We start from the raw sequence: 12,908 nt of genomic DNA on the forward strand, positions 1-12,908 counted from the left end.
CACATGTGAAATCTTGGTTAAAAAAACAATACAACAACATGTGCTGTCTCATTAGGAAATTATGAATCGGTAAAACTAATAAAGTTCTGATCTCTTAGATTGAAAGAGGAAACGTGGATGGCACAAGTCGAATGATATTGATATTCCACCTTTCCCACCCTTGGGGAATTGCTGTCTATGGTTCCTTCCTTTATTATGCTGATAAAGACTATGAGACCATCGAAAGAGTCAACAAGGCCACTGGAAACAATAAAATCAATTTTGAAACATAATGTTTGAAACCTGAGGTCCCTTCGAGTCTATCACAGGCATGGTAAGTATTTGGTGCTGAAACATACACATGTATGATTGTACACTTACATTCATTCATTGATACATCTACACTTGCCCACATGCATTCAACTACCTGAATGGATAACCTCAAAGCCTGGTATTTCCTGTCTTAAATTGGTATTATTTTGGGGAAAATTTTTTGAATTTGAGATGAAATAACAAGTATGAGGGATTGAAAGTAATTTTTAAAAAATTCATTTAGACTCTGCAGATTCCTCAAATGGCTGTAGCAACAGCATGAATGCCTGCCAGCAGATTTGCCTGCCTGTACCAGGAGGACTGTTCTCCTGTGCCTGTGCCACTGGATTTAAACTCAGTCCTGATAATCGGACCTGCTCTCCATACAGCTCTTTCATTGTTGTTTCTATGCTGACAGCAGTCAGAGGCTTTAGCTTGGAAGTGTCAGAGCACACAGAGGCCATGGTGCCAGTGGCAGGTCAAGGTATGTCAACACCAGCGTAAGGAAGATTTGGCTACCTTGGGTGTCAGCTTGGAATCTAGTATCCTGAAAGTTTTTTTCGTAGTTTGGATTCAGAGATAATGATGCTTTATGAGATACTTTGCTTTCCTACCAAGTTCCTAGGGCATGCGGATTCTGCTGGTCATGGACTGCATTGTATGGACTGGTGTTCAGAAGAACTGTTAGTGGATGGCGATTATACTATTTTTTACATTGAATTGACATGAATGAGTTAACAGTGAATGTTGCTCCTTACCAATTCTGAAGCATTTTGCTATGTAGGCTACATACTGTGAATGTAGAGATGAAGAAGTTTATAAGTCTACATACCACCTGTATTAGTCTGCCAAGAGGTGCTGAGGAAAACAGCAGGAATCTGTTGGCTTTTATAAAGGGTATTTATTTGGGGTAGAGGCTTACAGTTACCAGACCATAAAGCCTAAGTTACTTCCCTCACCAAAGCCTATTGCCACCTTTGGGGGAAGATGGCTGCTGACATCAGCCAAGAGTTCAGGCTTCTTTTTTATTTAATTTTTTAAATTTTTTATTTTGTCTTTATTTGATTTTTTAATGTTACATTCGGGGCTCCATTTCTCTCTGGGCTCAGCTGCTCTGCTCACTTCACAAGGCCAGCTGTAGACAGACTATCCGGTGAAAGGTTCTGTCTCTCTCCCTGGGGTTTCTATCTTATCTAAGGAGCCATCTCTATTCCTTTGTGTTCACTTCCTGGGCTCCACCTCAAAACTCTCAACTCTGTCCTTTGTCCTACTGATGTAGTCCAAAGTCCTAGTCATAATTTAATCAATTAAAAGTGATACCTCTGACAGACCACTTTATAAACAAAATCCAATAACTATTTTTGGAATTCATAAGCAATGCCAAACGGCTACATCTCCAGAGGGTCCAAGTAGGTTTGTCTTGTAATGGAGGGGTAGCTGGAGAAGGGGCTGGGAATGAGGGTCTGAGAGGCAATGCAGAAGTTCTAGTTCCTGCAGTTTGTCTTTTTTAAAAATGTTTCAGGATGAAATGCACTGCACCTGCATGTTGATGTGCATTCTGGCTTTATTTATTGGTGTGATTTCAGCAACTCTGTTCCATCTCAGAATGCAATCCGTAGAAGCAGACCAGCTGGGTCTTCTTCAACAAGCGTTGTGGCAGAGGGGAAGGAGCAGTGGAGTCCAGGCTATTACAGTGGACTAGAGAGCAGGTCGCTAAGCGGTATGGTTATTTAATCAAAAATCCTTTTGATGCTAGAAAATTTACCCTAACTAGAAAATTATATAGATCTTTTAAGATATTACGGATTAGGCCATCATGTATATTAAAGTAGTAAGTTACTTCAGAGTGCTTCAGGTGGCAGAGGAAAGACAAACTGAAAATGTTTCAGTAGACAGTGGGCTATGATGTTTGCTGTGGATTCTAATCTGCTCTGCTTTAGAAGCTGAAGATAAGCCCATTCTTTATAATTTTTTTCTAAGGTGTACCTTTATTATTTTTCTAAGTCTAGACTGGAATGCACTGAAACATGACTCAAACTTCAACCTTGAATATTTTGTTCGGCTTTGAAAAGGTATGCTCTTTTTTTCTTGGTTTTCCATTCATCAGCATGCTCTTTAATTTTCCTGCAGGAAATCTTTATTTCACCAATGCTTTTCTGTCTCAAACACTGATAGAAGTTCTGAGGATCAATACCACCTACTGCTGTGTTCTCCTTAAAACCACTGTGGATAAGCCCAGGCATGTTGTGGTGGATCCGAAGAATCGGTACCTCTTCTGGGCCAGCTATGGACAGAAACCAAAGATCGAACGTGCCTTTCTTGACTGTACCAGTCGGACTGTGCTTGTATCAGAGGGCATTGCATTCCCTCGGGGTTTGGCATTGGACCACAGCAATGGCTACATTTATTGGGTTGACCATGATTTAAATATGATTGCAAGGATCCACTCTGATAGCGGTCAGCCTGAAATAATTCGTTATGGCAGTCGTTACCCAATTCCTTTTGGCATCACTGTTTTTGGAAATTCTACCATACGGGTAGACAGGAATTTGAAAAGAGTATTCCAAGCTAGCAAAGAGCCAGATTCCAGAGAGGAGCCTAGAGTGATAAAGGACAATATCAACTTTCTATGAGACGTGACCGTCTTTGATCATCAGGTCCAGTCTCGGTCACCAGCAGAGGTCAACAAAACCCTTGCTTAGGAAATAATGGTGGGTGCTCCCATCTCTGCTTTGCTCTGCCTGGATTGCACACCCCCAAATGTGGCTGTGCCTCTGGGACCCTGGCAAGTGATGGGAAGAGCTGTGCCATTTCAGCAGATGAGTTCCTCATCTTTTCCTTGGTGGATTCCTTAAGAAGCTTACACTTTGACCCCAAAAACCACAGCCCACCATTTAGTGCAATACAGGTGGAAAAAACAGTTATGACCCTGGACTATGACACAATAAATAATAGAATCTACTTCGCACAAATTCCAGAATCTGGAAATACCCGGATTTCCTATATCAGCCCACATTCAGGGATCAGTTCTCCCACTGTCATTGCTTCAGGTAAGTGCTGTCCAAATGTAGCTGAAAATAGGCACAATGGGGTCAGCATTTGTGGTGAGCTGAGTGGTTCTCAAATGCATATTGAGACTCTAATGCCATCGTGTGCTTTCTTTGTGTGTGTTTAGATATAGGGAAGGTTTTTGGCCTTGCCTTTAACTGGACCAATAACAGAATTTATTACAGCAACTAACCTCAGTGAAATGATAAACTCCATAGCTGTGGATGGGTCTCTTCTCACTGTGATAGCCCGCTTTCCGAAACTAAGAGCAGTTCTATTAGTTCCTTGCCAAGGGTATGTCATTTTGACCTTTGCGTATTTTGGGCGGGACAGCAGCTTGAAATTATTTTATATTCCTAGAAAGCTAGCATTTTATGGGCTAAGAAGGAGGTGTTAGCATACCAAATTTTTTTTTTTAAAGATTTATTTGTTTATTTCTCTCCCCTTCCCCCCTTCCCCGCCCTGGTTGTCTGTTCTCTGTGTCTATTTGCTGCATCTTGTTTCTTTGTCCGCTTCTGTTGTTGTCAGTGGCACGGGAATCTGGGTTTCTTTTTGTTGCATCATCTTGTTGTGTCAGCTCTCCGTGTGTGCGGCACCATTCCTGGGCAGGCTGCACTTTCTTTAGCGCTGGGTGGCTCTCCTTACGGGGTACACTCCTTGCGTGTGGGGCTCCCCTACGTATGGACACCCCTGCATGGCACGGCACTCCTTGCACGGATCAGCACTGCGCATGGGCCAGCTCCACACGGGTCAGGGAGGCTTGGCGTTTGAACCGTGGACCTCCCGTGTGGTAGATGGACGCCCTAACCGCTGGGCCAAGTCTGCTTCCCAGCATACCAAATTTTTGAGGAAGTTGTGTGACTGGGGACGGAGTACGATTTCTTAGGCCATGTTAAAAACAATTTGCAGTTAAAAGATGCTAATGTTTTTTGAATAAGAAGGAATGAGGTTCCTTGTGGTGAATTAGGACTCCCTCTGGCTGCCTAGGTACTTGTACTGGACAGATTGGAGCAGCAATGCCAAGACTTAGAGAGCCACGCTGCGGGGAAACCTCCGGGAATCAATTGTGAACACCAGCTTGGTCTGGCCCAGTGGACTCACGCTGGACTCTTTTTTTTTTTTTTTTTTTTTAAAGATTTATTTATTTAATTAATTCCACCCCCCCTCCCCCGGTTGTCTGTTCTCTGTGTCCATTTGCTGCCTCTTGTTTCTTTGTCCGCTTCTGTTGTTGTCAGTGGCACGGGAAGTGTGGGCAGTGCCATTCCTGGGCAGGCTGCACTTTCTTTCGCACTGGGTGGCTCTCCTTACGGGACCCACTCCTTGCGCGTGGGGCTCCCCTACGCGGGGGACACCCCTGCGTGGCAGGGCACTCCTTGTGTGCATCAGCACTGCTCATGGGCCAGCTCCACATGGGTCAAGGTGGCCCGGGGTTTGAACCGTGGACCTCCCATGTGGTAGACGGATGCCCTAACCACTGGGCCAAGTCCGCTTCCCCACACTGGACTCTTGAGGAGGAACTTCTCTACTGGGCAGATGCCAGCCTGTATGTGTCTTTCGTTACTCTTGTTTCTATTGACAGGAAAGGGCTTTGTATTGTATCATGAAAATATAATATGCAAAAATGTAAAATCGGATTTATGTAGCTTGGTAAACATGTGTGCTGCTTAATTTTTTGTTTTAGAGAAATTGTGAGCTAACAAAAAGTCATGCATAATATGCATATACATCACCTCTCCACCAATACCTTGCATTGTTTTGGAACATTTGCTACAGGTTATGCAAGAACATCATCAAAGTACTACTATGCTGTGGGCTCTCACTCATATTTGTTTTATTTTTTCCATACACCCCCTCTTATAACCATGTTTTAGAATTGTACAGTTGTGATAATTAATGAAGGGCCCTTTCGTATTGTTAACTATAGTGTGTCATCCCTCACATGACTCACTATGTTATTCCTCATAATTAGTAGCTGGCTTGATGTGAAGTTTAATTACAAATGTAACCCAGTGTCCATGCACACTGTTTTTTCTGGGCTTTTACTTTAAGTGTCACTAAAGTTTTAGTGTTTGTTTAGTATTTCAGCTTTTGGTTACCTTTTAGAGCAAAACAAATTTTATGTTTTCCTCATAAACTTCTCTAACACTCCAGGAACTGCTCACACTCCAATGCCTAATGTGAAACAATTAGTCACTGGGCTGTGAGCTGTGAAAGTTTTCTGGATTCTAGCTGTTGCTTTTTTTTTTTTTTTCTTTTTGCTTCACTTTTAGGAAAAAGATCGAATGCTGCACTATGACAGGCATGGGCTGTGAAGTTATTGTCACCACAAACTTACATCCTTATTCCTTGGTTCTTTATGGGCAGTATGTTTACTGGACTGACTTGTCCACAAAAGGAATTTACAGAGCGAACAAATACGATGGGTCAAATCGTATGGCCCTGACCGTTAATTTGCCCAATTATACTACTGACATTTATGTTCTTGATAAGAGCCAGCAACAGGGGAAGCGGACTTGGCCCAGTGGTTAGGGAGTCCACCTACCACATGGGAGGTCCGTGGTTCAAACCCTGGGCCTCCTTGACCCATGTGGAACTGGTCCAGGCGCAGTGCTGATGCACGCAAGGAGTGCCGTGCCACGCAGGGGTGTCCCCCGGTAGGGGAGCCCCAGTACAAGGAATGCGCCCCGTAAGGAGAGCCGCCCAGTGCAAAAGAAAGTGTAGCCTGCCCAAGAATGGTGCCGCCCACACGGAGAGCTGACACAACAAGATGATGCAACAAAAAGACACACAGATTCTCGTGCCACTGACAACAACAGGAGCGGACAAAGAAGACGACGCAGCAAAAAGACACAGAGAACAGACAACCAGGCAGGGGTTGGGGGGAGAAGGGGAGAGAAATAAATAAACAAACAAACAAACAAATAAATAAATAAATATTAAAAAAAAAAAAAAGAGCCAGCAACAGTGTTGTAGCAATCCTTGCACACTGTTTAATGGGGGCTGCAGCCACATATGTGCACCAGGTAAGGCATTGGAAACGAAGAGAGTAATGATCACGATGAACTGTAGTCATACGTTTAAGGACTCTAGCTCTCTAAACGATTTAATTCTTCCATTTATGAGATAACTAATTTTTTTGTGTAGATATCATATCCACATTTATTAGAACACTTGTTCTTTTTAATTAAAAATTCCTTTCTTTCTGTTCCTACCCTCCATTCTTCCCTCTTTCTCTTCCTTCCTTCTTTCTCTCCCTCCTTCCTTCCTCCTTTTTTTTCTATTAGACTACTTGCAGGTTTACAGAAAAATCATGCATAAGATATGGAGATCTCATATATCACCCTATTAACACCTTGCACTACTGTGGTACATTGTAATTGATAATTATACTATCACCTATAGTCTGGGATATATATATATAAAAGGATATATATATATATGTGGTTGTGGGAATATGACTGGGAAATTTCCATAGCTTGTCTCATAGAGCTTTTAATGTAAGAGCAAGTGCTATTCTTCTGAAGGAAAAAGTAGAATGTTTGCCCTGCATTTTCAGGTCTGAATGGTGCCGAGTGCTGGTGCCCTTCTGAGGGCCACTGGTATATGGCCAACAGCAATAAGCACTGCATTGTGGACACTGGTCGGCGGTGTGAGGGGACCCAGTTCACCTGCCTCAATGGGCACTGCATCTCGGAGCAGTGGAAATGCGACATCACCAATGACTGTGGCGACGGCAGCGATGAGTTGGAAAGTGTCTGTGGTAAGTGGAACATTTGTTAGTAGCTAGCGGCATAATCTTTATGCCAAGTGTTCAGAATCTTGCCGTGCGTGGACTGGATTAGAGCCTAAGGCTCCTACTGGAGCTGAGAAAACAGTTACGGTGAGAAGGCAGGTTGCCTTTCTGTTAAATCACGTACATCCTCGTATTGGCTGTGGCTTGGGATATGGTGCTTTAGTAGGAAGCTGGACTAGAATCCAGGATCCTATCTGATCTTCCACCTGAACAGATGAGAAAGGTACAGTGAGGTCAGTTCCTACTTTCTAGCAGACTGTAAGAACTGGGAGTTTAGATACATGAAATGACTGGGATTTCTTTAAATACTTCATTGACTGTAAAAAGTATATGGCATAGTTTACTACTGACTAAAATGTCTTTGCACACTGTCTGTTTTGCAGCCATTTTTGCCTTTGAAGGTAAACTCTCCATTTTATTTGATTGGTTTTTGTTTTGTTTTTCTTTTGTTTTAGAAAGTAGGCTGATGCTTTAATCTTCAATGAGGTTTCTTCAGTATTTCTTTTTTGCCCTCTTAGCATTTCACACCTGCCCGGCAACAGCCTTTACCTGTGACAACAGACGATGTGTCCGAAACCATTTTCGCTGTGATCACTACAATGACTGTGGCGACAACAGTGATGAGATAGGGTGCCAGTTCAGGAGCTGTAACTCCACCATGGAATTTTCTTGCAATAATGGAAGGTTCATATCTCTTCAGCATGTCTGCAATGGTGTAAATGACTGCTGTGATAATGGCACTTCAGATGAGAAAAATTGCCGTAAGTCCATTTTAAGTACTATTGTGCTTTGGGATCATCAGAAAAATGAAGGTTTTGTGGAAAAAACTAGCTCTGTATTAATCTAAAACGTAAATTTCCTTTTCATATATTGTACTACTTGGTATTTGGATTGTTTACTGTAATTTTGAAGAGTGAATACTATCACTCTTTTCTAACCATCAATTATCAATAAATCTTATTTTATCTGTCTCTGGATAAAGACATAACTACTGTTACAATGCTAAGCAAATATTCAAATTGCACTACTTACCCCCAAAATATCTTTTTACAGTTGTACTTTTCAAATTTAGTATTCAAACATTATTATATATTGTATATTAATATGAAGTTACAGGTCTTTGTAGTCATTTCTATAATACTCCATTGTGGATATGCAATGGTTTATTTAACTGAGAGTTGGGACTACTTCCCCACCCCCACTACCCTGTGTTAGCTGGAAATCTCTTTTTTTACCTTAGAATGTATAGAGTGATCACAACCATGCCTCAGTTATAGCTTTTCCCTTCTGGTGGCTTTAGTTCTGTAATAGACTTGTCAGCGTGGACCATCTTTATATTTGGTGAATATGTTTCAAATGTTTATCTGATTGTCTTTATCAAGCTGACATCACTTGCCATCCTGGATACATAAAATGTCAGCATGTAAATATTTGTATTCATCGCTCTTATTTGTGTGACAGAGATAATGTCTGTGGAGATATGAGTGATGAAAACCCAACTTTTTTGTGGTTAGTATACAGACCTGCTTCTCTTTCTTTGGTTTCAGAGATATATCTTGAGTGTATGACTTAAGAGCCATTTTGGCCTTTGGGAACTCCAACTTCTACTATGAATTTGCATGTTAAATCCTTATTATTTACACAGAATAAGATTACAGTGGCCATTAGTAAACAGTATTTTTATATCCCTTTATAAGTTTGAAATCAAGCAATTTCCTGTATTTTTTAGCTCTTTCTTAAGCTTGACTTTGAGATGCATAAATGAGGCATTTAGGAAGGTAACAATACATTTGACCAGGGCTATCAAGGTTAGGTCTACCGAGAAAATATAGTCTCCCATTAACTCAGACAAAGGTTATGTATTACAAGGATGAATAAGAGGAAAACTAGAACATGGTTAACAGCTCTGGGTGGGAGGTGAGGAGGTGAGCTTAGAGATTTTTGTGTTGTTTTACTTTTATTTTAGCGCATTTTCCTCACTCCTAGTGGAAAATTACAAAAATGCCCACTTATGAATCCACAGTCTTGTTCTTGGCAGATTGTTAACACTGATGGGAATAACTTTTTTTTTTTTCTTACAAGTTTTATTTTCTTCCTCTAGCTGCTCCAACATGCAGTGGCAGTGAATTCCAGTCTACATCAGGGCACTGCATTCCTGCCCAGTGGTATTGTGATGGACAGATTGTACCACAGAATTTTAGTTGACCCTCAATTTCTGAGTTATGGATTCAACAATGATTGGAGTCATCAAATACATGTGACAGCAGCACACAGCCTCTTCCTGTTTTCTCTTTGTGCTAGCTTATAAGGTGGGGGTCCATGGCCATGTGAGCTCCAGGGGCCATCTTGGTATATTCCTGCAGGCAGGAAGCTGCTATTTACCTTATATATATATATACATATATAAATATATACACATATTTTTTACATAGTTGTATAAAGTATAAAAGAACTAGCTTCTACCTTTAAATCATGGGTGCTTCATTTTTTTTTTCCATTTTTTATTATCTTTTTTTAAAAAAAATACATAGATCACACAAAATATTACATTAAAAAATATAAGAGGCTTCATGGGTTTTTAACCCTTTCCTAACTATTTTTTTTTCACTATGAAAGTAATGCTGAATGGATATGCTTTTCATATTGCATATGTGGAAGATTCTTATAAGTTGGTGATGTTGCTGTGTTAAAGAGGATATGTCTCTTCAAAAGGTGCCTGGGTTTGTGGACATCTTGACTGGTTGAATATGTAGGGTGATCATGTTTTAGGCACATCTCTAAAGAGAAAAACTCCCTCTCCACAATGAGCTCATATTCTAGTGAGTGGAGACAGACAACACATACAAACATACACATAGCATGTTTTTTTATTATTTGAAAATTTTTTCTTGTTAACAGATACAGCATATTTTCCATTTTCCACCACCTTTTTTGTATGTGTTGTCTTATTAGTTATATATATATATATTATTTTTTTAAAGATACTTAGATTACATAAATGTTACATAAAAAATATAGGGAATTCCCATATGTTCTCCTCACCACACCTCCTACATTTCGGAGCATTGCCACTAAACGTGGATTAAAGTTTACATTGTAGTTTACACTCTGTCCTGCACAATTTTGTATGTTATGACAGGATATATAATGTATCTGTCATTGCAGTGTCATTCAAGACAATTCCTAAGTCCCCAAAATGCCTCCACATTACTTATTTTTCTCTCTCACTCCCCTCAGAACCTTCGGTGGCCACTGTCTCCACATCAATGATAAAAGTTCTTTCATTACTAGAATCACAGTAACTCTATAGTAGTATAACATAAAGGTTACTCAAGTCCATTGTTCATTCCCCAGTCCTGGGGATTCTGGGTTGGTGATGCCTGCTCCACTGCTAATTGAGAAGGGGCTATGATTCCATAGGGCCAATGGATGGGACTCTCTCACTTGTAGCTGCAGACTCTCTCTGTTTCTTGGGATGGTCGTTGTCCATCATCATCTCCTTGTTTGTTGTTCTAGGTGAGTCCAGTGAACTGGAGAGTAGGTGTTGCAACTCTGTTGAGATTCAGGGTCCAACAGGCACATGGGCAACCCTAAGATTTAATTCTCTTGGACATATACCTATCAGCTCTAGTAATAACTATAGATTCAAATAGAAGGGACAGAAGAGCCATGTGTAGGGAAATCACAACTGAGCCCAACTCTACCACACTGGGGAGCATAAATTCCAAAGTAGGGCCCACTGTTTTTTTATTATTTAAAATTTTTTTTATTGTAATAGATACAACATATTTTCCCTTTTTAACCACTTTCAAGTGTACAATTCAGAGGTGATAATTATGTAGTATGTTGAAAGATGATAATTGCTATGGAGAAAGGGAAAAAGAGCAGGGGAACGGCCTTTGGTAGTGCCGGGGGTGGGTGGTTTGCACAAAACAAAATGGTTTCAGATGAAAAGTTCCTCCCTGGCAAAACCTAGCATAGCTGTATACAAGTTCCGAGTTTCCGTGCTGCAGAAGGCATCTGAAAATTCACCAAGTCCTTTCTCCTTCAACAACATTTGTCGTAATTCATGAAAGAATGGGAAGCGGACTTGGCCCAGCGGTTAGAGTGTCCATCTACCACATGGGAGTTCTGCGGTTCAAACCCTGGGCCTCCTTGACCTGTGTGGAGCTGGCCCATGCGCAGTGTTGATGTGCACAGGGAGTGCCCTGCCACACGGGGGTGTCCACACATAGGAGAGCCCCACACGCAAGGAGTGCGCCCTATAAGGAGAGCCGCCCAGCACGAAAGAAATTTCAGCCTGCCCAGGAATGGCACCACACACACGGAGAGCAGACATAACAAGAAGACGCAACAAAAAAAACCACAGATTCCCATGCCACTGACAACAACAGAAGCGGACAAAAAGAAGAACATGCAGCAAATAGACACAGAGAACAGACAACTGGGGTGGAGGGGGAGCGAAATTAAAAAAATAATTCATGAAAGAAAATAATCATTTACATGAGATTTCACTTTGTTGTAGTCCCTTGTTTTTTAATTCTAGTAGTTTATATACAACCTATACCACATTGTTCACCACATTCACCTATGTAATTCAGTGCTGTTCTCAGTGAGATCATGCTGCGTGAAATATGTCAGGCAACCAAGAGTGCTTTATATCTTTTTCAGAGTCACATGAACGAACCTGCTTAAGTCATCAGTTCACATATGATGACAGGTGGTGCGTCCCAAGCTATTGGGTCTGTGTGGTGATAATGACTGTGGGGACATGAGCGATGAAGATGACAGGCACCACTGTGGTAAGTGAAGCCTGTCAATTGCCCACATAATCACATTCCAGGAAGCACAATAGAGAGTATGATGCTATTTAATTGAATGAACCCTGACCAAATGTTTCTCACACTGGAATTGTTTGGTATCATCCCTTAAAATGTTATGAAATAGGAGCTCAGTGGTTAAGTGCCTGCTTCCCATGTGCAAGGTCCCTGGCTTGATCCCTGGCACCTCCTTAAAATAAATAAATAAATAAAAATAAATATTATGAAATGGAGAAGGGTTTTATGAAGCTTAAAAGAAAAATATGAAAAATTTTGCATTAATTTTATGGTGAATTTGAGCTCTTATATGGTCTTGATTCTTTGGTTTCAGAGAATAAAACTTGTTCAAGTCCAGACTTTACCTGTCACAGCATGCCTTCCTCCAGGACGTGCCTTCCCCAAAACTGGGTCTGTGATGGTGAAGTGGATTGTGCCGATGCCTCAGATGAGAATCAGAATTGCACTGGGAGATCGTGTTCTGGAAATGAATTCATCCATAATAATGGACTGTGCATCCATCATTCCTACAGGTGAATTGAGGATTAAAAATTTCCCAAAAACCCATGGCGGGGTGGGTGCAGGGCTGTCTTACCCATTAGGCACAGTGACTGCTGTACCTAGGGTCATGGCATTCATTTTTCTTTTAAAATGGAAAATCAGAACATAGAAGACATGTACTGCCGTGAAAGACATGATGTGGCCCTTCACAGAATCCAGGAAGATGAGTGAAGGGATCAGAAATATTGGTTTGGTAGAAACACGAATAGAAGAAATAGCTCTCCCTGCTATTAGAGCAAGCGTGATGATAAATACCCTTCCCTTTACCATAATGTCTGATGGGAGTTATCATGAATCAGTATTATAATGCAAGATGGAAGGAACATGTTTACCAGTGCCAGCATTATCCCAATTTGTACTCTTCTAATATGACATACCTAATAGGTAGTATGCACTCC

At 41.1% G+C, this 12,908-nt stretch overlaps 1 protein-coding gene across 1 annotated transcript in view; it reads left to right on the forward strand.

The window, feature by feature from the left end:
• Positions 1-12,908, forward strand: part of LOC101433586 (low-density lipoprotein receptor-related protein 2) — an 84,495-nt gene that overhangs the window by 35,778 nt on the left and 35,809 nt on the right. The window contains 22 exon segments of the mRNA XM_071215987.1: positions 99-257; positions 259-313; positions 536-775; positions 1,814-1,955; positions 1,957-2,000; positions 2,422-2,976; positions 2,979-3,341; positions 3,467-3,528; positions 3,530-3,633; positions 4,327-4,446; positions 4,844-4,882; positions 5,610-5,834; positions 6,295-6,362; positions 6,896-7,099; positions 7,651-7,893; positions 8,515-8,630; positions 8,632-8,641; positions 9,234-9,335; positions 10,649-10,669; positions 11,804-11,878; positions 11,881-11,934; positions 12,284-12,482. Coding sequence (XP_071072088.1) covers positions 99-257; positions 259-313; positions 536-775; positions 1,814-1,955; positions 1,957-2,000; positions 2,422-2,976; positions 2,979-3,341; positions 3,467-3,528; positions 3,530-3,633; positions 4,327-4,446; positions 4,844-4,882; positions 5,610-5,834; positions 6,295-6,362; positions 6,896-7,099; positions 7,651-7,893; positions 8,515-8,630; positions 8,632-8,641; positions 9,234-9,335; positions 10,649-10,669; positions 11,804-11,878; positions 11,881-11,934; positions 12,284-12,482 — 3,200 coding nt within the window.

The sequence above is a fragment of the Dasypus novemcinctus genome, chromosome 7 (genome assembly GCF_030445035.2).
Source record: "Dasypus novemcinctus isolate mDasNov1 chromosome 7, mDasNov1.1.hap2, whole genome shotgun sequence".
NCBI lineage: Eukaryota > Metazoa > Chordata > Mammalia > Cingulata > Dasypodidae > Dasypus > Dasypus novemcinctus.